Raw genomic sequence first — 23,940 nt, 5'->3', positions numbered from 1 at the left:
TCTGACCTTTTCAAAAATTCTTAAACCATTTCCTCTTCGGACGATGACGATACGATCTTGTTCTGTGGCCAACTATTAAAGGCACCTATTGACTTCTATCAGGGACCACCAGGATTTCTGTTTTTGCACTTGCTTGTTCTACTCGTATTTTAGTTTCTAATTTTCTAGGTAGCTTTATCTTACTTTCCTCAAATCCTTTTACGTCCAAAGAAGTACTCAAGTCATCGTATTTCAAATTTAACTTCTTTCCATCGATTTCCTTTAACATGGCGCACTGACTTCCCAAATCAATATATGATCTGGCCAACTTATTATTATATACTTCTTGAAAATACTCATGACTGTGTTCTGGTCTATTACTTGTTGAACTTGCTAACGCCTCGATTTATAGTTTTAGTATGGGTCGGTCTTGATCAGTCATACCCTGAATTTCTAAATTGAGTCGTGGTTCAATTTAATGAGCAGTGTTTGGATACGGGGCCACAACGCTTTAGAACAGTCAATTAAGCCAAAAAAGAGGGTCAACTCAACCTCGGAATGAGAGATAATAAGCTGTAGATTTGTACAAACCTTTATTTTGGCGTTCTAAAAGTTGTGTCAAAAATCACATAACATCATTTGTACGTGTCTTAAGATATTCAAGGTCAAAGGGCACTAATCGATTTTTCGCAAAAATCTCGTCCTTTATGGTTTCAGTGACATTTACATCTAGGATGAAAATTGTAGAGCATAAAATTCTCCACAAATTTTGTTTCAAATATTTTTTATACGTTTAACCGTTTTCAAGATCATAGCATAGAGAACGCGCAAAGTCAACCGTGAGTCCCGATAATTAACATATCAATCATGTATACTATCAAATTCAAACTTGATGAAGGAATGATTTATAACCCCAGAAATGGGACTGGGTGCTGCAAAATGAACTCCTGAAACCGATAACGACAATATTACCACCAGCTCCAGATGAACTACTGAACACTATTTTTTGCAAGTGCAAGAATGTTTGTGTTCACGCTACGGATACAGGAAATCAGGGTTGCAATGTTCTTTAGCTTGTGGCCAGTGTAATGGCAAAACGTGCTTCAATGCTTCATCGTATCAAAGCGATCTCCATGAAGTAAGTCCATCTGACCCTAAAATCCTTATCGGTTTAGAGACATATATCCTTGAAAACGAAGATGATGATAATGTATTAGAAATTTTCGAGAACGATCGGATGACGGTGATGAAGAAGAAAACTTAGATTTATGTCCTAATTTTTAAAGTTTGTGTAAACAGTCCTTACATTTGAACTTCAACTGTAGTCAATGTGTGATTCGTACTTGCTAAATAATTAAAATTTATTTACTCTATTCCATTTCTACTTAAAATCTAATTTAGATATATATTACAATATAACTAGTATACCTAATATATTAATTTATAAAATATACATAAAGTATTCTAATTAACAATTTTTTAATTACACGAACTAGGTAAATACTCTTAAATATTATTATTATGGATATTTTGGTAATTAATTAACTTTTTATAACGTATTAATAACCGGGACTTCGCATTATGGGATGTATGGCTAAGTGCTGCGAGTTCTCCGCGTTCTACCTCAAAAACAGGTTAAGCGTATAAAAACATATTTGCAACAAGTAAAGAATTTTATGCTCTATAATTTTCATAATACATGCATATATAATATCATTAAAACAGTAGGAAGTGAGATATTAGCAAAAAATCGATTGTAGAGACCTTTAACATTGAATATCTCAAGACACAGACACGAGATTTAATGTGACTTTTGACACACCATTTAGAAAGCCTAAACAAAGCTTTGTACAAGTTTATAGCTTATTATTTCTCATTCCGAGGTAAAACCCTTAATATGAGTGGACTATTACATTTAAAACAGTGATTTACCTAATTTCTAAATGATGAGTAAGATTCTCTTGATGTTCTCCTTTAGTATTTTATTGTTACTATCGTGATTTCTTGAAACATCTACTGTAGACTCTCATATGTCTTTACCACTTAGGCTACTTTTACTCGTACATGAGTTTTTCATGTTTTCGTTAGGTACGTTTTTTTTTACATTTTACAAATTTTGTAAATCATAAGTCAACTAGAGCTAGGGCTGCAACGTAGAGAAGTAAATATTAGGAAGGGAGTCAGACAGGGATGTACACTGTCACCGCTGCTTTTTAATGTATACATCGAAGACGCAATCAATATCATTAAAGACAATACAGCTGTAGGGATAGGTATACAGCGACAAAAAATTAGTATGCTTAGATTTGCAGATGATATAGCAGTATTAGCATCTATAGCAAGGCAGCGGTCAGACAGAACAGTACTGCATGAAAATAAATAAAACTAAAATACTGGTATGCAAGGGAAAAAAAAGTAGGGAAAAAGCGAATATAAAGATAGGAGACGAAAAATTGGCTGATTTTAGATATTTAGGAAGTCAGAGAAGTCAAGACGGAAGGAATAGTAGGGATATAAAGCAGAGGATAGCGCAAGGCCGTGTCGCCTTTAATAAAAATAAATCACTTCTGTGCTCGCGAACGGTTAATTTAGAAATTCGAAAAAGACTGTTAAAGGTTTATATTTGGAGCGCGACGTTGTACGGGTGCGAAACATGGACAGTGGGCGCGGCGAAAAAAAAAAGGTTAGAAGCCTTCGAAATGTGGTGTTATAGAGGATAACGTGGGTAGAAATGGTTAGAAATGAAGAGGTATTAGAAAGAATAGGAGAACACAGGACTCAATGGAAGTCAATTAAAAATAGGAGAGATAGATTGGTAGGACACCTTCTCAGGCATGAAGGTCTAGTCAGAGACATATTAGAGGCAGAAACAGGAGTTAGGAGGGGTAGAAATAGACCTAGGTTAGATTACTGTTCGCAAATAGTTAAGAATGTGGGTTGTTCTAGCTTTAGGGAAATGCGATGTTTAGCTCAGGATAGGAAAGAGTGGAGGTACGTGTCCAACCAGTCTTAGGACTGACGACCTTATGATGATGATGATGATGGGTCTACTCATCATTTCCTCTTAACAACGTTCTCAAGTATTCTCTTAACTTTTACTTCAAATATTTTGGAATTTATCACAAGTAATCCCACCCCTGAATTATTGTAATATATCTGCATCTCAAAGGATTTATTATAAAATAGGTAACTGTATCATGAATATAAAATAAACATTGGCCACTAGTGTACAATAATCATTTATTATAGCTATGTTCTCTACTCCATTGCTCATCACCTTCTTGGCTTTTTTAATATCATTCGTCAGTCAACTGTCAACATCATTTTGTTCTTCCTCTTCTTTCGTAGTTACGTCCTTCCGTTTAACACTAATTTGTTTTTTGACGGATATGATTAGAATCATACGGTTACGGTAGGAGAATATAACACTCAAACTCACGTTAATACAAGTGTTGTCTTTGCCGTATATTTCCTTTTATTTGTAGAAACAACTATTATAATATGTAATACGTAACCGCGTCGAACATATAGCCAAAACACCAGCGCAAAATTGAAGTGAATACCCTTTTAAGAAAACTATGCGCACCTTTAGAATTAGACGACATATTCAAGTGTAATCGTATGGAATCGGAATACTCGAACTATGGATAGACGCTGATGTCTCTGTGATCGCCACCTTGGTGATTGTCGCCACAGCAACGCACCAGCATATTAGCGTAAATATTCTTAGTACAATTATTGTTGATTGGATTAAATGTAAATCGATTCTTTTCAAAACACTTGGGCATTTAAAAGTAAAAATTATGAGGACGTAGGTATGTGTCGCAATAAAAAAGGCATGGCATCTGTACTAAATTCACCACAATGTCCACAACACGTGTTTTTGGCAATTCGGGAAAGTTTTACCACATCCTTAGATACTTAACGCAAACAACCTCTACTTTTTGTTTGTAAAAGTTGGGAGTCTGTGTTTGTGGTTACATCTTTATCTATCTGTGAAAAAAGTATGTTGCAGCAATAAGCACATAAAATTCGATTGGCAACTTCTTTCGCACGTTGCTCCATGGGTTCGGCGGATAAATAGGGCGCTTTTTGTACCAGGCTTCTGCAGTGATAAAACTATGTTGAACAGCCGAAAGCGCCGTAGATGTCGGATAAATTTAGTTTAGTGTCTTTTGGTGTTAATATTATTAAAATACGAAGAAAACACTAACAATAACAAATAACAATTTATGTTCAACAATAACAAACGAAAACACAAGTAACAAAAAGGCAGAAGGAGAATGAAACATACATACAAGAACAGTGACAAAAAGAACAACAAAATAATACAACAATAACAAAGACAACAAAAATGTAAACAATAGAGAATAATAGGAGTACTTACGAACGATGGTAGAGGCGGTAGACGGGAGACTGTCTTAAGATATGACTTTTTCAGAGTATTTATAGGATAGGGTTTTTAGTAGATTTGATAGAATATTGTAAAAGGAAAAGTAGTGAAAGACAGAGGGTAAAGACACTGGTTTATAGAAATACATAGAGTTAAGAAGTATAGAGTTCAAGAGAAAGCAATTAAGGGTAAAACCAGATATTAGTAAGAGAGTACATGCAGGTATGGTTGAAGTTGGAATTCTAGGTAAAAGTAGAAAATACCACAAATGGCGTGGTGAGCGCCATCTATAGTATGATGCTACATTTTAGGATTACGTATGCTCCAGCAAGCTCCATTTAAAAATATGGATATCTACTTGCTGAAACGAATCCCGGCGTAGCTCACCTCAACGTGATAGGCACGTTACCATAATCGAACAAAATAATTCGAAATGGTCTGTGTTCCTTGTAGCATCATACTACAGATGGCGCTCACCACGCCATTTGTGGGATTTTCTAAAACGGGCTGTTAAGACAGCAGGTAAAGGTTGGTCTGTATTCTGTCGGAGCTGCCTGCGACGCGCTGATGAGATCCAAAAAGATCGAAATCGCGATCCGCGTCTGGCAGTTTCGATAGAATACAGACCACTTCGAATTATTTTGTTCGATTATGGTAACGTGCCTATCACGTTGGGATGAGCTACGCCGGGATTCGTTTCAGCAAGTAGATATCCATATTTTTAAATGGACCTTGCTGGAGCATACGTAATCCTAAAATGTAGCATCATACTACAGATGGCGCTCACCACGTCATTTGTGGTATTTTCTAAAACGGGCTGTTAAGACAGCAGGTAAAGGTTGGTCTGTGTTCTGTCGGAGCTGCCTGGGACGCGCTGATGAGATCCAAAAAGATCGATATAGCTATCCGCGTCTGGCAGTTTCGACGGAACACAGACCATTTCGAATTATTTTGCTAGGTAAAAGTGATTGACAGAACAACAGAGTTTAGATTGAAAAGAAACCAAAGTATGCACAAGATAAGAAATTAAAATGAAATAAATTTGAATGAAGAATATTTAGAAAATAATATTTACACAAAAAATATACATTTTTCCGCCACATTAGTAACTAAAGTTGCGATATGTCTTTTACATTGTGACAGATATGTCCTCATATTTTTCTCTTTTAAATTTAAATAATTGTAAACAATATTTTATTACTTTGATGATAAATTATCCTAATAGAACCAAGAATATAATGCGCATATGGTAACCATTCACAAAGATGATTATTTTTATGTATCAGTACAGTGGTTTCTGTAAAAAATAATTTGTTGGAACTCTGTATATATGCTAATTTTGTAATCGATTTTCGATGTCAGTAGTACATTTAATTCTGTTATAATTTGTGTTTTGTTGTATCAACAAAGAAACGCTCAATGTTGCTATAAAACGTCCTAAATTAAATTTGATTGTCTTACTTTAACATGTAATAAGTCAAAGGTGTGATTATAATACCAATTTTTCCATAGTATTCATGGCAAAAATAGTTTCTCAAAGCTGTCTGTAGTACCTATAGTTAGGACGTTCAAAATAGGCATAATCGGCAATGAAACCATGACATTTACTTTCTTCTTTTAAAGCTGTAACTAACTAGACTATAGCGGTTCCTGGCAGAACGCCTACTTTTACTCACGATAGACGTTGTAGGAAATATCGCAAACATAGAAGAGATGTCAGAAAGGAATTGCAGCGGACACTAATAAAGAGATGCGGACAAGTAGGATTTGACCATATTACCAGTATCGGACTTTAATGAAAGTTCATCATTCTCAAGAATTTAGGAAAGCAAAGACGCTTGTTTAAAGTTATAATTGCAACAGTTATAAAGCCGACCTTGATCTTTTGCGTACCTAAACAACCTCTAACCATTGCACCGTTTGCTATTATTCAGTTATCTCTTTTCACATTGTATGCGGTACTCATGAAGCATTTCCTATCTTAACAAATGCGTGGTCAAAACGCAACAAATGACTACAGTCCCATGTGGAAACAAGAAGGATGATACGTTCATTCTCACAGGTAATTTACTGCGAACTTTGTCCTTCTATACTTTTTAGATTTGTCATTAAGTAATAACAACTAATCTTTCTAATTATAGTCAGACGGTACAAAACGTTTGGAACAAATTCGAGATTCACATTAATTATCCGATCTATAACACAGATTTTTCCAAATGTCTCTAATCTTTTTATTACTCGAAAAGCTAGAAAACATTAGCTAAGTCCTTTTGAAACACATTAAATTAATTAACAGAATGAAACCTAACACAACACATCTCATCGAGCTTGGTTTTTACTTTACCGACACATCGACCACAATCTACAATATTCGCACTTTTTGCAGTAAAACTTCGCAAAAATGTGATTTTGCGATAATCTAANTTATTTAGAGAAATATGCATCTGTTTAAAAATTTGTAACCTATTGTAATAACTTTTCAAATTATTTTGTATTGATTTTCAGTATGACTGCATAAGTCTTTCATATACGTCAAGATCTACGTAAGAGCTACAAAGTTACAGATGCCTAAACATTCAAACCACAATCTACAATATTCGCACTTTTTGCAGTAAAACTTCGCAAAAATGTGATTTTGCGATAATCTAACTAGATAAATAAAAAAATAACTTGTAAATTATCTTTCTCTGTTATAGACCGAAATATAAGAAAACAATTTGCATTTAGACTAGAAAAACAGGTTTTAAAAAATATACACAGTAATGTAGTAACTTACCCAGGAATTATCACACTCTTTTCCCATCTGTATCTCATTTCTTGGTAAAATTCAAACCATAATTGTGCCAATGATCTTGGTCCTCCCAAAGTATTCTGAGCTTGTGCTAATACAATGGCCAATCGAGTCACTAGCGAGTCGGAATTGCAGGTTTTAAATCCTTTAGACAAGTTTTCAATAGTGGAAGTCTAAAGAAAATTCAGCATTACTAAAGTGCAGTGATGTAAAATATATTATTTAGGTACCTCATTTAACTTAACAGATTGCTCTGTATATGGAAAAGTTGAAACCTCTTCAGCATCAGGAAACAAATAATAAAGGAGTGGCACAAGCACTTCTTCTGCTAAAGGTGCAGCAGAGCTTTTGCTTCGTGCACTTGTCAATGAATTTCTAGCAGCTCGTTTTAACACAGTTGATATAGTTGGAACTTTCGGTTCTGTCAATAAATCTAATGGATTGCTACTCTCAGTTGTTGATGAAGTAATAAAATCTCCCAGAGTATCACAAACAGTTGCAGAACTATTGATTAAAGACAAAAAATCACTCAAGCATTCTGACAGTAGACAAACGGGTGGTTCAGAGAACAATGATAATAAAGACCATTTTTGAGCTTGTAAAGGATCAAAATCAGTGTAATTCTCTGAATCAACTACTAAATGTTCTTGTAGATTTAACCAAGAACACTTTATTTGCATAGCACTGATAGGTTCATAAGACACACCAAATGGAAGTGCACATAAGCCATTTTCATAATTTTCAGATTCATAATCCAATACTTTATACCTCCAAGTAACATTCCCAAACTCGTTCAAAGTATATGTAAACTGCACAGATATAACAACAGGATCCAATGATATTGGAGACATAACTTTTGTTTTAAACAGGTCTAACAAACCAGTGAGATACTGGCAATGTTGAGGACCTTTTTGTAAATGAATCATATCAAAGTTTGTTCTTATATTATCCACTTCACAGACACCTAAATAACATTTTTGCCACTTTTCTCTTATTTGCACAAATAATGGTGTACTACAGCTCGTATTACCAATGGCAATATTTAAGGAACTTAACAGGATTTTAATTTTACTCTCAGACGTTATTCCTTCGTTTTTAACTGACGATAGAAGCATAAACCGATTTAAACCATACCATATTGGTATACAAAACTCAGCATTTAATTCTACCCCATCATCAAGAATGAAATTGTGCTCTGAATGAAGCGGATGTTTTATTTTAAAGTTACCTTCTTCATCTCCTTGTTTGTCTAAAATGCTTGTGTTTTTATAATATGAAAACGTAAATTCTGTGTCTACAAAGTATATTCTATCGCTCTTAACACTCCACACTCCCTGAGGAGAGGGCTGCAGTACTTCCGCATTAGACTTTACGTCTTCGTTACTCCAGTCATGAATAATTTCTTCTAATCTTGCAATAAAGAGTTCCCAATCTGAAGCAGTGGTAAAATCCTGGTGATAAAACTCCGATTCATCAATTTCTTCATTCATATTTACAATTATAAGATTAAGGTTAAATTTACTCTATGGGCCTGGGGTGTCGACTCTCCCATAGATAATAGGATTCTCCTGTCAAAAATAGTCCACATTAAACTTGGCAGGTGACGGTCTTTGCAGCGTTTTTTTGTAAAATGGGTTGCATAATAAAAACAGCATACGTTCATTAAAAATATTATCATAACTTTTATTTGCACTGGAGTGATTAGAGTTGTTTACCTTCAAAAGAAGTTCTTATTAAAATTGATAATGATAATAACAATGATTTATAATGCCTCTCATTGGAGGATAAATTGGGAAGTAGCAGTAATCGTTTAAAAGTCGCCACATAAAACGATTTAACAAGTCATCAACTCCTGCTTCGGCAACTTTCAAATTTCTATATGTTTTTTTTTGTCGATTCACCAACTTTATTTGATTAACACCTTTCAAATTTCCGATGAGGTACCTAGGTAACTCTTTAAAAGTACGACATATACATGCAGATTTAGATATGTATGCATGCGTACCTAAAAAGGATAACAGATAAAGGTACCTGATAAACCAGAAAACAATAAATAAATCACATAATATGGCGTATGTAAAGGTACCTATTATTCTGTTGTACTCCCGTTTTTTTATGTTGGGGTATTTTCTAAAAAAAACAAAATCTGTACAACTTCGAAGATGATACTAGAAAAATGTATTGCTACTGTCATAGATATTGTGCATGATAAACATAATAAAATGGGTTAAGTCAGCAAGAAGGGCGATTGAACATTATTAACTTTAATAATTTATTAATTTTACTTATATTACTTAGGTAATATTTTTCATATTTTTTCACCCTCCACATGATAACTTTTGTTTCAATGTGAAATCAGTATTTAAACAGACAATTAAAGATTATATTAGCGTAGTGTCGCATCAGTTCCAAAGACCAGCACGCGTTTTGATTCGTTTGAAGAGACGCCAACAATCAATGCGAACTCGGTTGTATTACAATAATATAAAGTTCAAATTCAAATTACTATGTTCGCACGCGACATTTTCAAAAGCGCGTTGATCCAGTGGATTTATTGTCTGAGTAAACATGTAAAGTACATATATAAAATAAGTAGGCTTTTTTTTTGATTAAAATATTATTGGTAAGTATTGATTATTTATTAGTACCTATGGTTATTACCTACAGTAGACTCATTATCCTCTCAAAATTCACATTAAAGTTCTCCGATCTATGATACAGATTTTTCCAAATGTTACTAACCCTTATATTACCCGAAAAGCTAAAGAATATTGGGTAGGTCCTTTTTAAATCCCTTAAATTGATTATCAGAATGACAACAAAACACAGCACATCTCATCGTTAAGCTTTGTTTTTATCTTACCGATACAAGCATTTATTATTGTAGGTACATAATTTGAATCACGACTCCCATCAAATATTAAATAAATAAAAAACATTCCGTTAATTACTATTACTGAAGTCAGCTGAAGTTATTTACTCTCAAGTTGACGTAGCAACAGTCCCGCCCATCCTACGTGAAATCCTATGTTAGCTTTATTGTATGTACCGTATATCTATAAATTATATACCATACGGAGTGTACTCATGTAATTAATAAAATTACAATTACTTATCCAGTGGGCACTAATTTGCCTATTAATGTTTACGTAACGTTAATTTTCTTTCTTTTGTGTTCTTAATGTTACGTTGAGGTGTACTTTATATAGTGATGTATTCTATCAGCGATGAACAAAGTTGTTTAATTGTTTTTTCTCGTAATGAACATATGTTGCTGATTCACGTCCATGACCGGCTTCGGATTGTAACTTCTTTTGGTTCTCTTAGAATTTTTTTTATCCCTTAATAACGCTGCTTTACTCACCTTGCGATTCCCTATTGCATCTTCTTAACACCCTTCAAAGCTTGCCACTTAGTTCAGAAACATTAGGCATATTCTTTAGCAGACTGAAATGATAGGGTGAGGTTACTTCACGAGTGTTGTCTTTCCAACCGCAACCGTATCCTAAGCATATCGATATATTGATAGTTATCGGTAGTTATAAATATATAAATAGTTAATTTAAAATTAACTGGAAATTAACAAATTTTTTTATAACTGTTGTTACCTATTGTCAAGCATTTTGAGTAAGAACTACTATTGCACTCACTGTCTAGAGAACGGAGTTATTGTAGTGTCAATATATGTTGTAACTTATAGTAGTAGAGGCATTCGGACTTTGAGATTGATTTTCTCATGTAGTGCCTTATTGCAGTAGATGCATTTGGACCATAAATCTGATCTTTCCATGTAGTGACTTGCTTTATGTACTTCGGTTCATTTTGTGATTTCGTCAAAGACGTTGGGCTTATGCCGTAATCATTATCGCACATTTGAATAGATCAGCGCGATTATTTCCACTATGCGTGGAGTACGTGAAAGCAATAATGATATCAAGTGGTTACAGATTCCGTTCGTAAGAGTACTTGCAAGATCGGACTTGGTATAATCGGTCATTCAAATCATTGCCAAATAGAATATTAATTATTTAGATCATTTTTAAGTAAAAACAAGTTATCGGTAAACAAACCTCTTAAAAAGTTCCTAAAAGCAGATCTAAATTTAAAACACTCGTTGTTGCAAACATTATATATTTACTAACAAAGATTTTCTTGGTACTTAATTACTTACATAAAATATAATAAAATATTGTATGCTATTATTATACATTAAATAATAACTTCAGGCAAAAGTACGTAACTATAAGTACAATAATTTATTATATGATTCTTTAAGTGCTGAAATTTATTATATTCTTACAAAAATAACCATTACGAAGTCAATATGGATTTATATTATTTATATGATCAGCTATTTTAATTCGTAAGTTGATAAATAATTGGAACTGCCTGCGCACCTTCCAAAGCCCTTAAAAAACATTTAAAAAGCTAATATCATCCAGATACACATTCATTAGTAGTTAAGGCGGCCTTGTTTTTGTATACAAAAAACAACTTTAGTTAGAACAAAGGCAGCATTGCGCTGTACACTCTAAGCGATTGGTTTTTCTTCAGCAATTGGCGTTGTTACTATGGATCCTGATCGAGACTTTGGCTGGTCATCTAGGCTCTGCATGGAGCTCGAACGAGATGCAACCTTGGTCTACAATCAACGAAACAAAATCACAAAAAAAGCAAAAATGAAAATTTGAAAGTCTAAGGTAATTTAACATAAAAAACTCGACGCCTACTGATGTATATTAACAGATCTTTGTATGCATACAAAAGTGTATGTTTTATGAATTTGTCTTTTCGTTAATGACTGTAGAAGTCAGCCGTTTTTCGTGGAATAGTTTTGCTCTGAAAGTGCTCCATATTAATCTTATGAAAAATGTGTCAAACTTTTGTATTCAATTTCTGTGTAAATAACCATATTACTTGTACTCTTCTTTAATCCCTTTTGACATTTAAACTACTACGAGTGCTACTACTAACCGCATGACGTCTGTACGTCTAATTCCTCCCTAGTTCCAATTACAATTGTAGAATATATTTCTTCGGTTATTTGGTGTTTTATGTCCAGAAAAAAATAAAATATTAATTTTTCGCTCTAGAATATTTTTTAGAATGCGACAGTTATACACACTACCATTTGTAGAAAAAAAAATGTAAAAATAATAATCTGAATTGTTAAATTTATAAGATTTTGTTCAAAAATTTCATAAAAATTAAATCGTTGAAATCCGTCCTTTTCTTTAAATTTCCCTTAACCTCTCTATCCCACTGCCACTTTCATCCACCATCTACCTACATTCATCCATTCCTTCGTTCTTAATTCATTCTCCCAAAACATACAGCAGAGGAATAGGTCGAAAAGTGTATTTCATACCACTAGGTGATTATAAGGTATCCCTATCCAGAAATATTTTTTTGTAGTTTTTTTGTTTATTTGGCATCAAAAAATACCCATAACCCCAAATTTCCACTCTCCTACCTCCACTTTCCCATTTTTTAATTGCAATTTAAGTTTTTTTTAACGAATAATATCAAAATAATTTAACCATCGTTCGTATTTGAAACAAAACGAAAATATTTATGTTATTGGTTGACTGATTGCTCTAATGTTGATTTCATTATTTCGTTTTCCTACTTTTAGAGAAAACATATATTATTTATTTTCACTTTACATTTAACTTTTAAGAGATCAAACAAAAAATATGTCGGTTACGTTAATGATATACACTGAATTGAGAAAATGAATGGTTGCTGTTTTTTTTTTTTTCGTTTTTATCGGCGGTCATCGTCTACAGCACTCCATTCCCCTTTCCTTCCTAGAACCTTCCCCACACACAATAAATTCGTTATTTTTTATTTAAAAACCAAAATATTCACAACAAATATAAATTATTAGGAATTATTATCCAAAGCTGTCATGGTAGAAATTAAATGAAACTGAAAAATTACTATTCACAAATATCGCAATTTAATTATGCCAATAATACTGTTAGGAGGCGTTATACGTGGAAAATGCTAGGTGATTTAGGGAGATATCAGTTAGATTACATAATTGTTAGGCAAAAATTTAAAAATCAAGTGAAGGACTGTAGGAGTTATCCCGGAGCAGATATAGATAGCGATCAATCTTAAATTGAAAATTCTGAAATAGAGGGAAGGTAGACGTCTTGGGAAAAGCTAAAATGTAACGAAACGCGTAATTAGCTAGGTACAAGGACAGATGAAATATTAAAAGCATAGGCAGAAACGAATGACAAGGACATAGAGACAGAATGGAACTGCATTAAAACGTGCGTAAAGTCAACAACTACAGATATACTAGGTCTTAAACAAAACGAAAGTAGAAACCCTAAATAACAAGGGAGATTGGAGGATTAATAGAAGAAAGGCAGAAATACAAAAACAGGACAGACGAAGAAGGGTAAAAAGATATAGGGCTATAAAGTGGTAAATTATTATGAAGATGATTGATATGAGTAAAGAAGTAGAAGAAAAGTTTCAAGAAGGTAAAACCAATGAGGTTTATAATATAATTAAAAGGAATCTTAGAGATGTAGGATACAATAGTAATAAAATAAGAAACGAAGCAAGGGCCATTTTGATAAAAAATGGTGAAAAGGCAGATAAATGGAAAGAATATTTAAAGAACCTATACACAGGCCATGAATTAGGATATATTACAGATGGAAGATAGGTGAGCTAGGCTATCCTATATTAAGAGAAGAGTTCAATATAGCATTAAAAAGCTTAAACAATAATAATGCGCCAGGTATAGATGGGATACAGGGGGAAATTGTAAAACATGCAGGACAAGAGGTTAGAGATCGTATGTTTAAGCTAGTTAGTCACATTTACGAGACAGGGACAGTCCAAGAGGATTATAAACGGAACGTAGTAGTAACCAAACTAAAAAGAGGGGCGCGGATAGATGCGCAACATTTAGAACAATTAGCTAACTTCCCATGCGTCAAAAATCTTAACCAAAATTGTACAGAGGAAGATGAAAAAAGGGAGGAAGAACTATTAACAATAGAGAAAACGATAGAAAAGGGGAAGAATCCGTACATAGGATTTGTAGATTTAGAAAAAGCTTTTGACAACTTTAAATGGGACAAGATGTTAAATATCCTTAAAAATGTAGGGATAAGTTACAGAGATAGAAGAATGATACTTAGTTTGTATAAAGAGCAACAGGTGCTTATAGAGCTGGTGTTGCAACGTAGAGAAATACCAACATAAGAAGGGAGTCAGACAGGGATGTACACGCTGTCACCGCTACTTTTTAATCTATATACAACGTAGACGCGATCAACATCATTAAAGACAGTACAACTGTAGGGACAGATATACAAGGGCAAAAGTTTTTAATGCTTAGATTTGCAGATTATATAACAATATTAGCAAATAGCAAGGCGGAGTTAGAGATAGCTTTAAATAAAATGGAAGCAGTATTGACAAAACAGTACTGTATGAAAATAAATAAAAGTAAAACAAAAATACTGATATGCAAGGGAAGAAAACGTAGGGAAAGAGCGAATATAAAGATAGGAGACTAAAAATTAGAAGAAATGGCTGATTTTAGGTATCTAGGAAGTCAGATAAGTCAGGACTGAAGGAGTAGTAGGGATATAAAGCAGAGGATAGGGCAGGGTCGAGTCGCCTTCAATAAAAAGAAGTCACTTCTACACTCGCGAACGGTTAATTAAGAAAATCGAACAAGGTTGTTAAAGATATATGTTTAGTGCGCGACACTGTACGAGTGCGAAACATGGATTGTCGGCGCTGCCGAAAAGAAAAGGTTACAAGCGTTTGAAATGTGGTATTACAGGCGAATGATAAGGATACCGTGTACAGAGAAAGTTAGAAATGAAGAGATATTAGTAAGAGTAGGAGAACAGAAGACTCTATGGAAATCAATAAGAAATAGGCTGGATAGATTGGTAGGACACCTTCTCAGGCATGAAGGTCTAGTCAGAGATATATTAGAGGCAGAAATAGGATTTAAGAAGAGTAGAGGTAGACCTACGTTAGATTACTGTTCGCAAATAGTTAAGGATGTGGGTTGTTCTAGTTTTAGAGAAATGCGAAGATTAGCTCAGGATAGGAAAGAGTGCAGGTGCATGTCCAACCAGTCTTAGGGCTGACGATCTTATAATGATGATGAATAATACTGTCGCTAATTAATTAATTTACATTACAGAAAAAGATAATAGATGTACAGCATACAAGAACAAAAAAGCTAATGAAAGGTAATTTTCTCTTATCAACCGACAATTATTTGCCATTCAAAACAGCTAATTTAAATTAGAACATTATCATTACCTTAACATTTTCAAATGCCGATTCCACTTTCTCTTCTATAGAACGAAATGATTCGGAATGACGCATTTGACCCAATTTATTGGTGATGCTTCCAGTTATTCCACCAATAACTGAAGAAGTCTTTTGGTATCTATAAAAAAGTATTACATGAAAAAATTAAAATCAAATGATTCAAAGTAATAAAATTAATTTTATAAAGTTAAGATGTTTGTTAATTACTTAATTGAAAAGGAACAAAATATAAATTACTTCAAACATAGTAGTAAACATCATAAGTAGAAAATTTCTACAATAAAATAATCAAGAGTCGATCAAGGGCAAAAAAGATTTATTAAAACAAAACCAGCACTATAAAGAAAAACTTGAGTGCTAATCTGCGTATAACATTTATTTTCGTCAACTATAGTTCACCTCTGACCAATGTCTTAAAATAAATGTTAGAACAATTGCCTGAAGAGGTCAACTATAGTTAAAATATATATACATAAAATATTAACATATAAATAAATGTTAAACCCAGATTACCACTCAAGTTTTTCTTTATTCCATTTCCTGGGTAAGGTTTTTATATTATTTATTATTATTCATAAAACCAGCACTTGTTTGTGCACAATATGATTTTCTGTAAGCAATTTTGCATGAGCCATTCCACCTCGCGCGATTTATGTATGTCAAATTTTCGAACATTATTAAAGTTCAAAAATCAAAAGAATGTATATCTCATTTTATTTTTTTAACACTCATAAGTTATCTTAAAATGCAAACAAACAATTACTCCTATGTCCGAGCGTTCGCCAAAGGCAGCAATCGAGGAGCGACTGTTAGAAAAACAAGCAGCATAGGGGAATCTAGAAAGCTGGGAACAATCTAGCCGACTGTCGCGCACTTTATTTTCACTAATTGCAGTTTTTGTTTTCTCTTTTAACAAATTGAACCACATCTGTTTAAACTGCTCCAATAAGTATGCTAATAATTATATATATATATATTTTATGAAATTATTAACGATTCAGAATGACACTAAAAAATTGTACCAAGTTATTATAAAATAATTTACTAATTTAGCAGTAGATCACAAATGTGGAAGCCGGCTGCCTTATGAAATTTCACCAACATGAATGTAAAATTAGTGCCCATTGTGCTTGACATACTACGCAGTTTACTTACGACTTCACCTGCGTATGCTTTACTCTTTCATTCATGTAAACCATCCGTCAATAAGATTTGAGTCGATTTTGGAAATTTCTCCTACATTCAAACAAATGGCAGACTACAAAAAGTTGTTCAAAGATACTATTTATTTTTGCTAATTAAAATAGATTTTTCAATTTTCATTAACACTGCGGAATGTTTAAATACACCTATGTATATATTACGATTGTGAGTGTGATCCCTACAAATGATAATCTGTAACAGATTGTTCCCTTTTTTGTCATGAGCGCCTAGTCTACCATGCCTTTCTATGATAATATTACCCATTGCAGCATTCTTTAGATAAATATTTTACCATCTAATACTATAATTAACCTTGCAATTTACGATAAAAGTAATATAGATTTCAAATTGGTTTTAACAAAAAAACTAATACTTACAATGGAGCATCTGTAACAGCCTTAGCAACCTGTTCCACCTTTTGTTCAACAGTTTGGTAACTATTAAACAAAAAAATGATATTCTAAGAATCATGCAAAATTACAATACTTGTAAAATAACAAAACATAAATCTAATAAGCAAATTAGAGGCATCAAAAATAAGGGCATGAAATACTTACACGTTACTTTCTTTTACGTTTTTAATGCCTTGGTTCATATCGTCGGAAATTTCTTTCCAAACGGTAATTCCAAGCAATCGCTTTAATTCTGCACTTCTTCTCATTTTGGAGGCAAGTACAGTTCTAAGGGTAGTTATTTCATCTTCAACTTGAGCTAATTCTTTTTTCCACGCTTCCTTTTGCTGCTCCTGTTCTTCCAGAGACAAATTTGAAACACTATCTGCTAAGTTATCCCCACTAGCGGATGCAACGTCTTCTGCAAAGTATTAAATGAATCATTTAATCAAAAGAATTATAACTAATGAAGATACCATCAGAAGTAAGATCTTTTTTAGTCATTTTCTCTACAAAACTTTCTCATTGCAGTGCAAATTTTGGAACGAAGTTTCTTATCGCAAGTAGCAACGGCAGGATGCTGACCAGCAAAAAGCAAAAGTGACGCGAAGCGTTAAACTGTGTCTCACTCTCTCTCTCTCTCTCTCTCTCATTACTCACTATTTGCAGAGGTACTTGTCGAATAGCGGAAGAAACTTCGTCCCTACCGGGTGTCCCATGACATGCAGCATTTTCATGGTTTAACTTACTATTACCTACTTATGGAGAAGAATTTTTAGATACCTATTTAAAACGACTGAAGCGCAACGTCTGCTATTAACTTCTTGTATGGTGACTAAGACAGAAACTATTTCGCCTCAATAATTCATTACCTTTCACTTCTCAAAGTAGAACCACTTTTTATTGCTAACATTTTATAAGAAAGTTTTGTACAATTCTAAACAAATTTTGTATGAAGAAAAATAGACTGTTTAAATAATTCTATATAGACGAAATTATAGTTTCTTGTATTTGTAAAGAAATAAGATGTATCAACCTAGGTATTATCATAAAGCATATTAGTAATATTTATATTTGAATTAAGCAAACTAGCATATACATATTTAGAAAATATAAAAATTAAGTTTCATTTTATTTAACCCTCCAAAAATATTTAAACGTCAATAAAAGGTACCATCACCAATTCAATAGGTATCTTAGACAAACTTACCATTAAGGCTAATATCTAAATATTTTCTAAAATTGCTGTCTTTAGGAAACTTGGCTAAGTAAGGTTTTGTAAGATCACAATATGTTACACGCACATGCCTTTTAAAACCCTTTTTAAAAAAAGCTCTGATAATTGCATTAGCACGTTTAACATTAAAGAATTCTGCTTCGACATTAACAGATTCATCAATAACACCTAATGATGAGAAATTAATGTCATCAAAATCTATAGTTCGTAAATCAAACAGATCTAATTCATTGTCATAAACGTCACTATCAGTTAAATATTCAATATTTTCGAGTTCATCTAGACTTGGGGTTGAAGTACTATCATCTGGATTAAAGTATGGATCTTCTATAAACTCTAAACTTTGCTTCTCTTCTTCCAAACTCATTTTTTTCTCATACTTCAGGGACAAACAACAGCAATAAACACGTTTAACTTCAATGCTCACTTTTTAAAACAATGCAACAAACAATTTTATGCACGACACAGCTGTCATTTCTTCAACTTCTTTTAGAAATCAAAGAACTATGAAGAATACTTTCACCTTGGGGCATATTCTTGCAATCAGCGAATATGCAACCCCAATACATTATTACAACAAACCCCCTATTTTAAATGTAGAATAACAGCTAGGTTTCGGATGATAGGAACGATTAAACTAACATCACAATTGTACTGTTTATATTATTTAAACGTTAACAATTGTTGACACGTATGAATTTTACACGTAACCTATAAATTACATAAAAAAATTTAAACAATATTTCCTCATAATATTTCAAATTTGAATACGAACCTAAGTTTAAAAATGTAATTACAAAAGAACCCTCTAAAAACTCACCACTATTTGGAGTAATGCTGTTCATTGTTGTTTGCTAATTTGTTGATCACTGATATTATTTACTATTAATTGGGACTACTTGACAATAGTAACTACTTACTGAAGGTTTGATTGCATTTACACATTTACATAAAAAACGTGAAGTGTTTTTATTATTTGCTATTATTACTTATCACATTAACGCAACACAATCTGGAAAATACAACATTAATACCACCATAGACAAATTAATACCATAGATAAATTCATATTATAGTCGCAGTCAATGTCAACCTGACACCCAATATAAACAATCCTCTGATTTAAACTTTATGAATAAATTGTGCGTCGTTTGCCGGTTCCAAATATGTAATTGGGGTAATTGTGCGTTCATTAATTTTGTTAGAAAAAGGGAAAATTATTTCGGGTACAGCTGGGAATTCAATGTTTATTTATTCAAGAACTACTGAAGATGTCATAATTTAATTGATGCCAATCAATTGCGCGTCATTTATGGTTGAAGATTAAGTTATTACGGTAAACGGAATTTGTCATTATAATACTTACTACTTATTAGTAGAAAGAGCTGCTGCCCTCTTTCAGGGAATTATCTTAGTCTGGTTTCTATTTAAGAACCCCCCCCCCCATTATGGTTGAACCTATGATCCGGCTCCCTAAATCATCGAAACTCGCAAGCCGCTCCACCCACCGCCACCCACTCTAATTTGTACAAGAGTTTCGTCAACGTTCAAGTTTCGTCGGATCAGGAGGCGATATTAAGTTTAAGAATAATTCATTCTTAGCGTGAAATGTAAGTATCATTTGATTTATGGAACATTTTCACAAAAACACTGAACATGATGGTCGTTTATAAAATATATTCGTAAATAAGGGGAAGAGAGGGCTACTTCTTAGTGTGACGAGATATAAAAAAGGGGCCGGGGGTGTTGTAATTCATGCTCTGCTGAATAGTACCCATACCTACACAAGTGTCGACATTTTTTCTAGCATAAGGCGGCCAACCGTCCCGCATTCTGCGGGACCGTCCCGTAATGACAGTTGAAATCCCGCATTGCAATATTTAATAAAATAGTCCCACAAATCGTCTAAGGCGTCGTATGTCCCGCATTCCTCGTTTCCAAAAAGTCGTCACTAAAAGTAAAAACATTACGTGCAATGCTAATTATAAAATTTAATATGGGCACCTGTGAAAACTTTTTGGACATTTTGAACCAAAACCCAGACCTAGTAAAAATATGCCACTCTTGCGAAAAATATGACTTAAAAAATAAATGTTAACTCAGTAGTAGTGTTGTTTGTTTCTAATTTAAGTACACCACCAACAATTCCAAAAAATCCTCAGTCTTGTTGTTCCGCATTGACTTATTATAAAGTTGACCGCCTTATTCTAGCAGGAAGGCTCCCATTATTTTCTGCTAATATTTCTATGGGAGTGAATGTATCAGTGGTGAACTTTGTAAGCGCCAAGGGCAGATTCGAACACAAATAAACGCCAATAAAATTGTTATAATCGGAACAATTCGTACGTATTTCAGCATCGTAACTATGTTAGGATGTATATGCTTAGGATAATATACAGTTAGAATATGTGGCATAAGAAAATGACAGAGAAATCTACCGTAGCCATCGTCGTTTACTAATGGACATGCCTTAGCGGTCAGAATTGTGGTACAACAAAAGAAAGAGATGGAACGAAGTTTCGGACAATATCCATCTCTCTTACGATAGTGCGTAAGCGTGTCTTGAAAGAGATAGCACTAGTCCGAAACCATACGCCATCTCCCTCACTTTTCGAGCCAAGAAATTATTACAATGATGCGGCTAAGGCACGTCCATTAATATGTATCTTAGCTAAACCTCTTTATCTATGATTCTATGCATAGATGGCATAGATATTAGATTCTATGGTAGAAGTGGCTGAAATGTGGAATGGTGTTAGCTAATTATTTTTTTATACATGGTCATACATGGCCAATAATAATATAAATAAATAAATATATCATAACCGTATCATAAATTCTTAATACCATAATAAAATCAACGATAGGAAATTGATAACAGTTGGTCACTGTTTAAGTAAAAATTTTGGGACTAAAATGAATGTTATTACAAATAGTAGCAAATCTGTAATAACTACAGCAATCCACATACCATTTCCTCAGACATTTCAAAGTGTACGCTGGGCTAGAAAACCAAGATGGTTGGGTACAGCAAAGTCCAAATTATTTAGAATACCACCAAGACCTGTAATACCAAAAGAAGAAGAACTAGAACTGCGAAGGTTAAACAACAATTACAGAACACAAATGAAGTCTATAAGAAATTACTTAACAGAAAGGTACCATGTTAAGTATTTACCAAGCTCTAATGTAGAGCAAATTAGGGAAGATTTTGAAAAAGACTTTGCTCAGTGTAATGAAATAAATACTAAGTGGAATGAAGAAATCAAAGTTTTGAGAGAACAACGAATTGCAGAGGAAATTAACAAAAATATTGAAGAAGCTAAAAAACAACTAAATGAACAAATAATGTTAGACAAAAAAAATTTAGAGAAGGCTGAAGAAGAAGTTCGTTTGGAAAAAGAAGCTGCAAAAGCATTCATTACTCCAGACACACTTGAAGCAGCAATAGAATATGCTGTTAATAATCCAGTTGATTACAACTATGCAATAGATATGGAGGGCAATAAAATAATAGGAAAAGACTTGAACTCATCTAAGCTATAGATTTTTAAGGAAAAATTAACATTAATAAAACCAATTATAAATATTTGTATTGATGTTTATTAAGTGAACAAAGTTTTTACAAATTCCCCACGATCATTGTTGCTGTTGGATATGATTTCTTCTAAACTTACATCACTATTACTCTTCCCAATTTCAATTATTGATTGTTTACTAACTGCACTCTTATTTTTCTTGTCAATATTAGAAGTAAAGAAATTACTTTTCTTTTTGGCAAGTTGTATCTCTGCTCTCAATTTCTGTCTACGTGCTGCTTTTTCATAAGCTAGTCTTTCACTGAGATGAACCCATTTAAAATTAGAAAGGTATTTTATGTTCCATATAAAGTCATAATATCTTGAACTTTTTCTATTACTAATTTGTTGATTATTTAACATTGCTGCAACTTTTTTTGCCACTGATTTCCGTTCAAACTCTATCCAACCTTCAGTAAACTTTTTTGATATTCTTTTTTTTACTTTTTTCTCTCCAGGTTTTGGTTCTAAAATCACACTGTTTAGTCTGTAAAATATTATATAGTACATAATCTAAAAGGAAAGTAATCACATCATATTTACTTTTATCTTCCAATTGAAGATAAACACGCCCCAATTTTCCGAACTGTCCAAATATTTCTCGGATCTGGATAACATTCATATATGGTGGTATAGAAGACAGATAGATAATACCCCTCTTGTGTGGCTTTTTTGCTATATCTTCACCAGAAATTAGATTTTCCATTTCTATTATGTCATTCTAATTTTCAAACAGTTTTCGCAAAGTAAGTAACTTTTGATAACACCTACAGCCCACAGTTAGTCTATTAATCTATGCAGTTGAAGTTAAAATATATTTCCACATTCCAGTTACAAAAACTAATTTGCGTGTAAAAGTAATCCCACAAAACATATACTTATTTTGAAATGAGATTAGATGCCTGCAAGTTGTTTATATCAATTAATCACCACTTATTAAGTAAAACTAAAAAATGAATCGAATGGTGTGGAACTCTTTTGACAGTGTAGCTCTTTTTACTGTTCAGTACAGTTCAGTACATAACCTTATTTTGTAATAACTTTTTTATTTTTTTTTTTTTATAGGAAAGTAAATACATTTTAGTCAACGTTAATATTTGACCAAGTAAATTAATACCTTAGCAGTAAGTATTATCAAAAATTACCTATCTTGATGAAACTGTTTGCAAATGAATTTTTTTCATTTAGTTATTTATTTTTTTAACAAAATGAAGAATAAAACATATATTACAATAAATATAGAGTGATTTACAAAATAAGTGTCGACTTCTGATATAAGTAAAGCGAAGAAGCCATATACTAGTCTAGGCCATATACCTAAGAGAGGAATTGCTTATTTTTCTTCTATATCATCATATTTCAATGTTATCCAGTTGAAGAATCAGATCCAAGAAATTTCTGAGCAGTTTGGGAAGTTTATCTGCAATTAGAAGATAAAGTTTTGCTTATTATTTCTTTCAAATAATATGTGACAAAATATATTACCAAAAAATAAAGTGAGAATATCAAAGAGGTTTAATTAATTGAAGGTTGGATTAAATTTGAACAAAAGATGGTGGCAAAAAAGTCGCAGCGATGGTAAAATAATCACGTTTTATGTAGAAACAGCTGGAGGCATGATTTCATATGAAACATACAATATCTTTCTAAATTTGGTTGGGTTCATGTCATGTCAGTAAAAAGCAGCATACAGGCAGAAACAGAGAGCTAAAATACAATTCACCAGAAACTAAAGTAATTTCTTCCCTTTAAATATTGACAAGAAAAATAACATCGGCTGTGATAGTCAGCCTTTTCATCAAAAATAAAAGAATTAAGGCCTATGTAGCTAGGCTGGTCTCATCATTTTTAGTAATTGTTGTCCTGATTAGAAATATGATTAAATTGAATTCTTAATACTAGATAGAAATAATTTGTTTGTATGTATTTATTAGAATGGTATCAATAAAAATGTGGTAATAATTATTTATAAATGCTATAAAAATTTATAGTACCTTTAGTAAAAGTATGAAAGGATTGGTTGTGGGAGGTAAATGTTG

The 23,940-nt window shown here is 32.9% G+C and overlaps 4 protein-coding genes and 1 long non-coding RNA gene across 7 annotated transcripts; 2 read left to right on the top strand and 3 right to left on the bottom strand.

Annotated features, from left to right (window-relative positions):
* Nucleotides 1–7,144: 7,144 nt before the first annotated feature.
* Nucleotides 7,145–8,701, bottom strand: LOC108744750 (rab3 GTPase-activating protein catalytic subunit-like). Its single transcript, XM_018480657.1, has 2 exons — nt 7,394–8,701; nt 7,145–7,336 (listed from the first exon to the last, which is right to left on the bottom strand). The coding sequence occupies exons 1-2, from the start codon at nt 8,651–8,653 to the stop codon at nt 7,145–7,147; spliced, it is 1,452 nt and encodes a 483-aa protein (XP_018336159.1). The 5' UTR covers nt 8,654–8,701.
* Nucleotides 8,702–11,297: 2,596 nt separating this feature from the next.
* Nucleotides 11,298–19,367, bottom strand: LOC108744741 (uncharacterized protein F13E6.1). Of its 3 annotated transcripts, none has more exons than XM_018480647.2 (5): nt 18,297–18,998; nt 17,252–17,507; nt 17,072–17,131; nt 15,480–15,609; nt 11,298–11,805 (listed from the first exon to the last, which is right to left on the bottom strand). In XM_018480647.2, exons 1-5 carry the CDS (start codon nt 18,688–18,690, stop codon nt 11,695–11,697), a joined length of 951 nt encoding a protein of 316 aa, XP_018336149.1. In that variant the 5' UTR covers nt 18,691–18,998; the 3' UTR covers nt 11,298–11,694. The 3 variants fall into 3 exon arrangements, with proteins under 3 accessions (XP_018336149.1, XP_018336150.1, XP_018336151.1); XM_018480648.2 differs by lacking the exon at nt 18,297–18,998 and adding an exon at nt 17,563–17,727 and having other exon boundaries at nt 11,302–11,805; XM_018480649.2 differs by lacking the exon at nt 18,297–18,998 and adding an exon at nt 19,144–19,367 and having other exon boundaries at nt 11,304–11,805.
* A 1,668-nt stretch (nt 19,368–21,035) lies between these two features.
* LOC108744742 (probable 28S ribosomal protein S26, mitochondrial) lies at nt 21,036–21,914 on the top strand. Its single transcript, XM_018480650.1, has one exon. The coding sequence runs from the start codon at nt 21,240–21,242 to the stop codon at nt 21,867–21,869; it is 630 nt and encodes a 209-aa protein (XP_018336152.1). The 5' UTR covers nt 21,036–21,239; the 3' UTR covers nt 21,870–21,914.
* On the bottom strand, nt 21,909–22,624 carry LOC108744743 (pre-rRNA-processing protein esf2-like). The gene is made up of 2 exons (XM_018480651.2): nt 22,445–22,624; nt 21,909–22,368 (listed from the first exon to the last, which is right to left on the bottom strand). Exons 1-2 carry the CDS (start codon nt 22,605–22,607, stop codon nt 21,929–21,931), a joined length of 603 nt encoding a protein of 200 aa, XP_018336153.1. The 5' UTR covers nt 22,608–22,624; the 3' UTR covers nt 21,909–21,928.
* Nucleotides 22,625–22,945: 321 nt separating this feature from the next.
* Nucleotides 22,946–23,322, top strand: LOC108744745. Its single transcript, XR_001939004.1, has 2 exons — nt 22,946–23,025; nt 23,090–23,322. It is a non-coding gene; the product is annotated as an uncharacterized LOC108744745 (long non-coding RNA).
* Nucleotides 23,323–23,940: the final 618 nt, after the last annotated feature.

Source organism: Agrilus planipennis, unplaced genomic scaffold (assembly GCF_000699045.2).
Source record: "Agrilus planipennis isolate EAB-ADULT unplaced genomic scaffold, Apla_2.0 scaffold46, whole genome shotgun sequence".
In the NCBI taxonomy this organism is placed as follows: domain Eukaryota; kingdom Metazoa; phylum Arthropoda; class Insecta; order Coleoptera; family Buprestidae; genus Agrilus; species Agrilus planipennis.
Note: the sequence above shows the minus strand (reverse complement) of the source record. Positions and strands in the feature narration are given on the sequence as shown.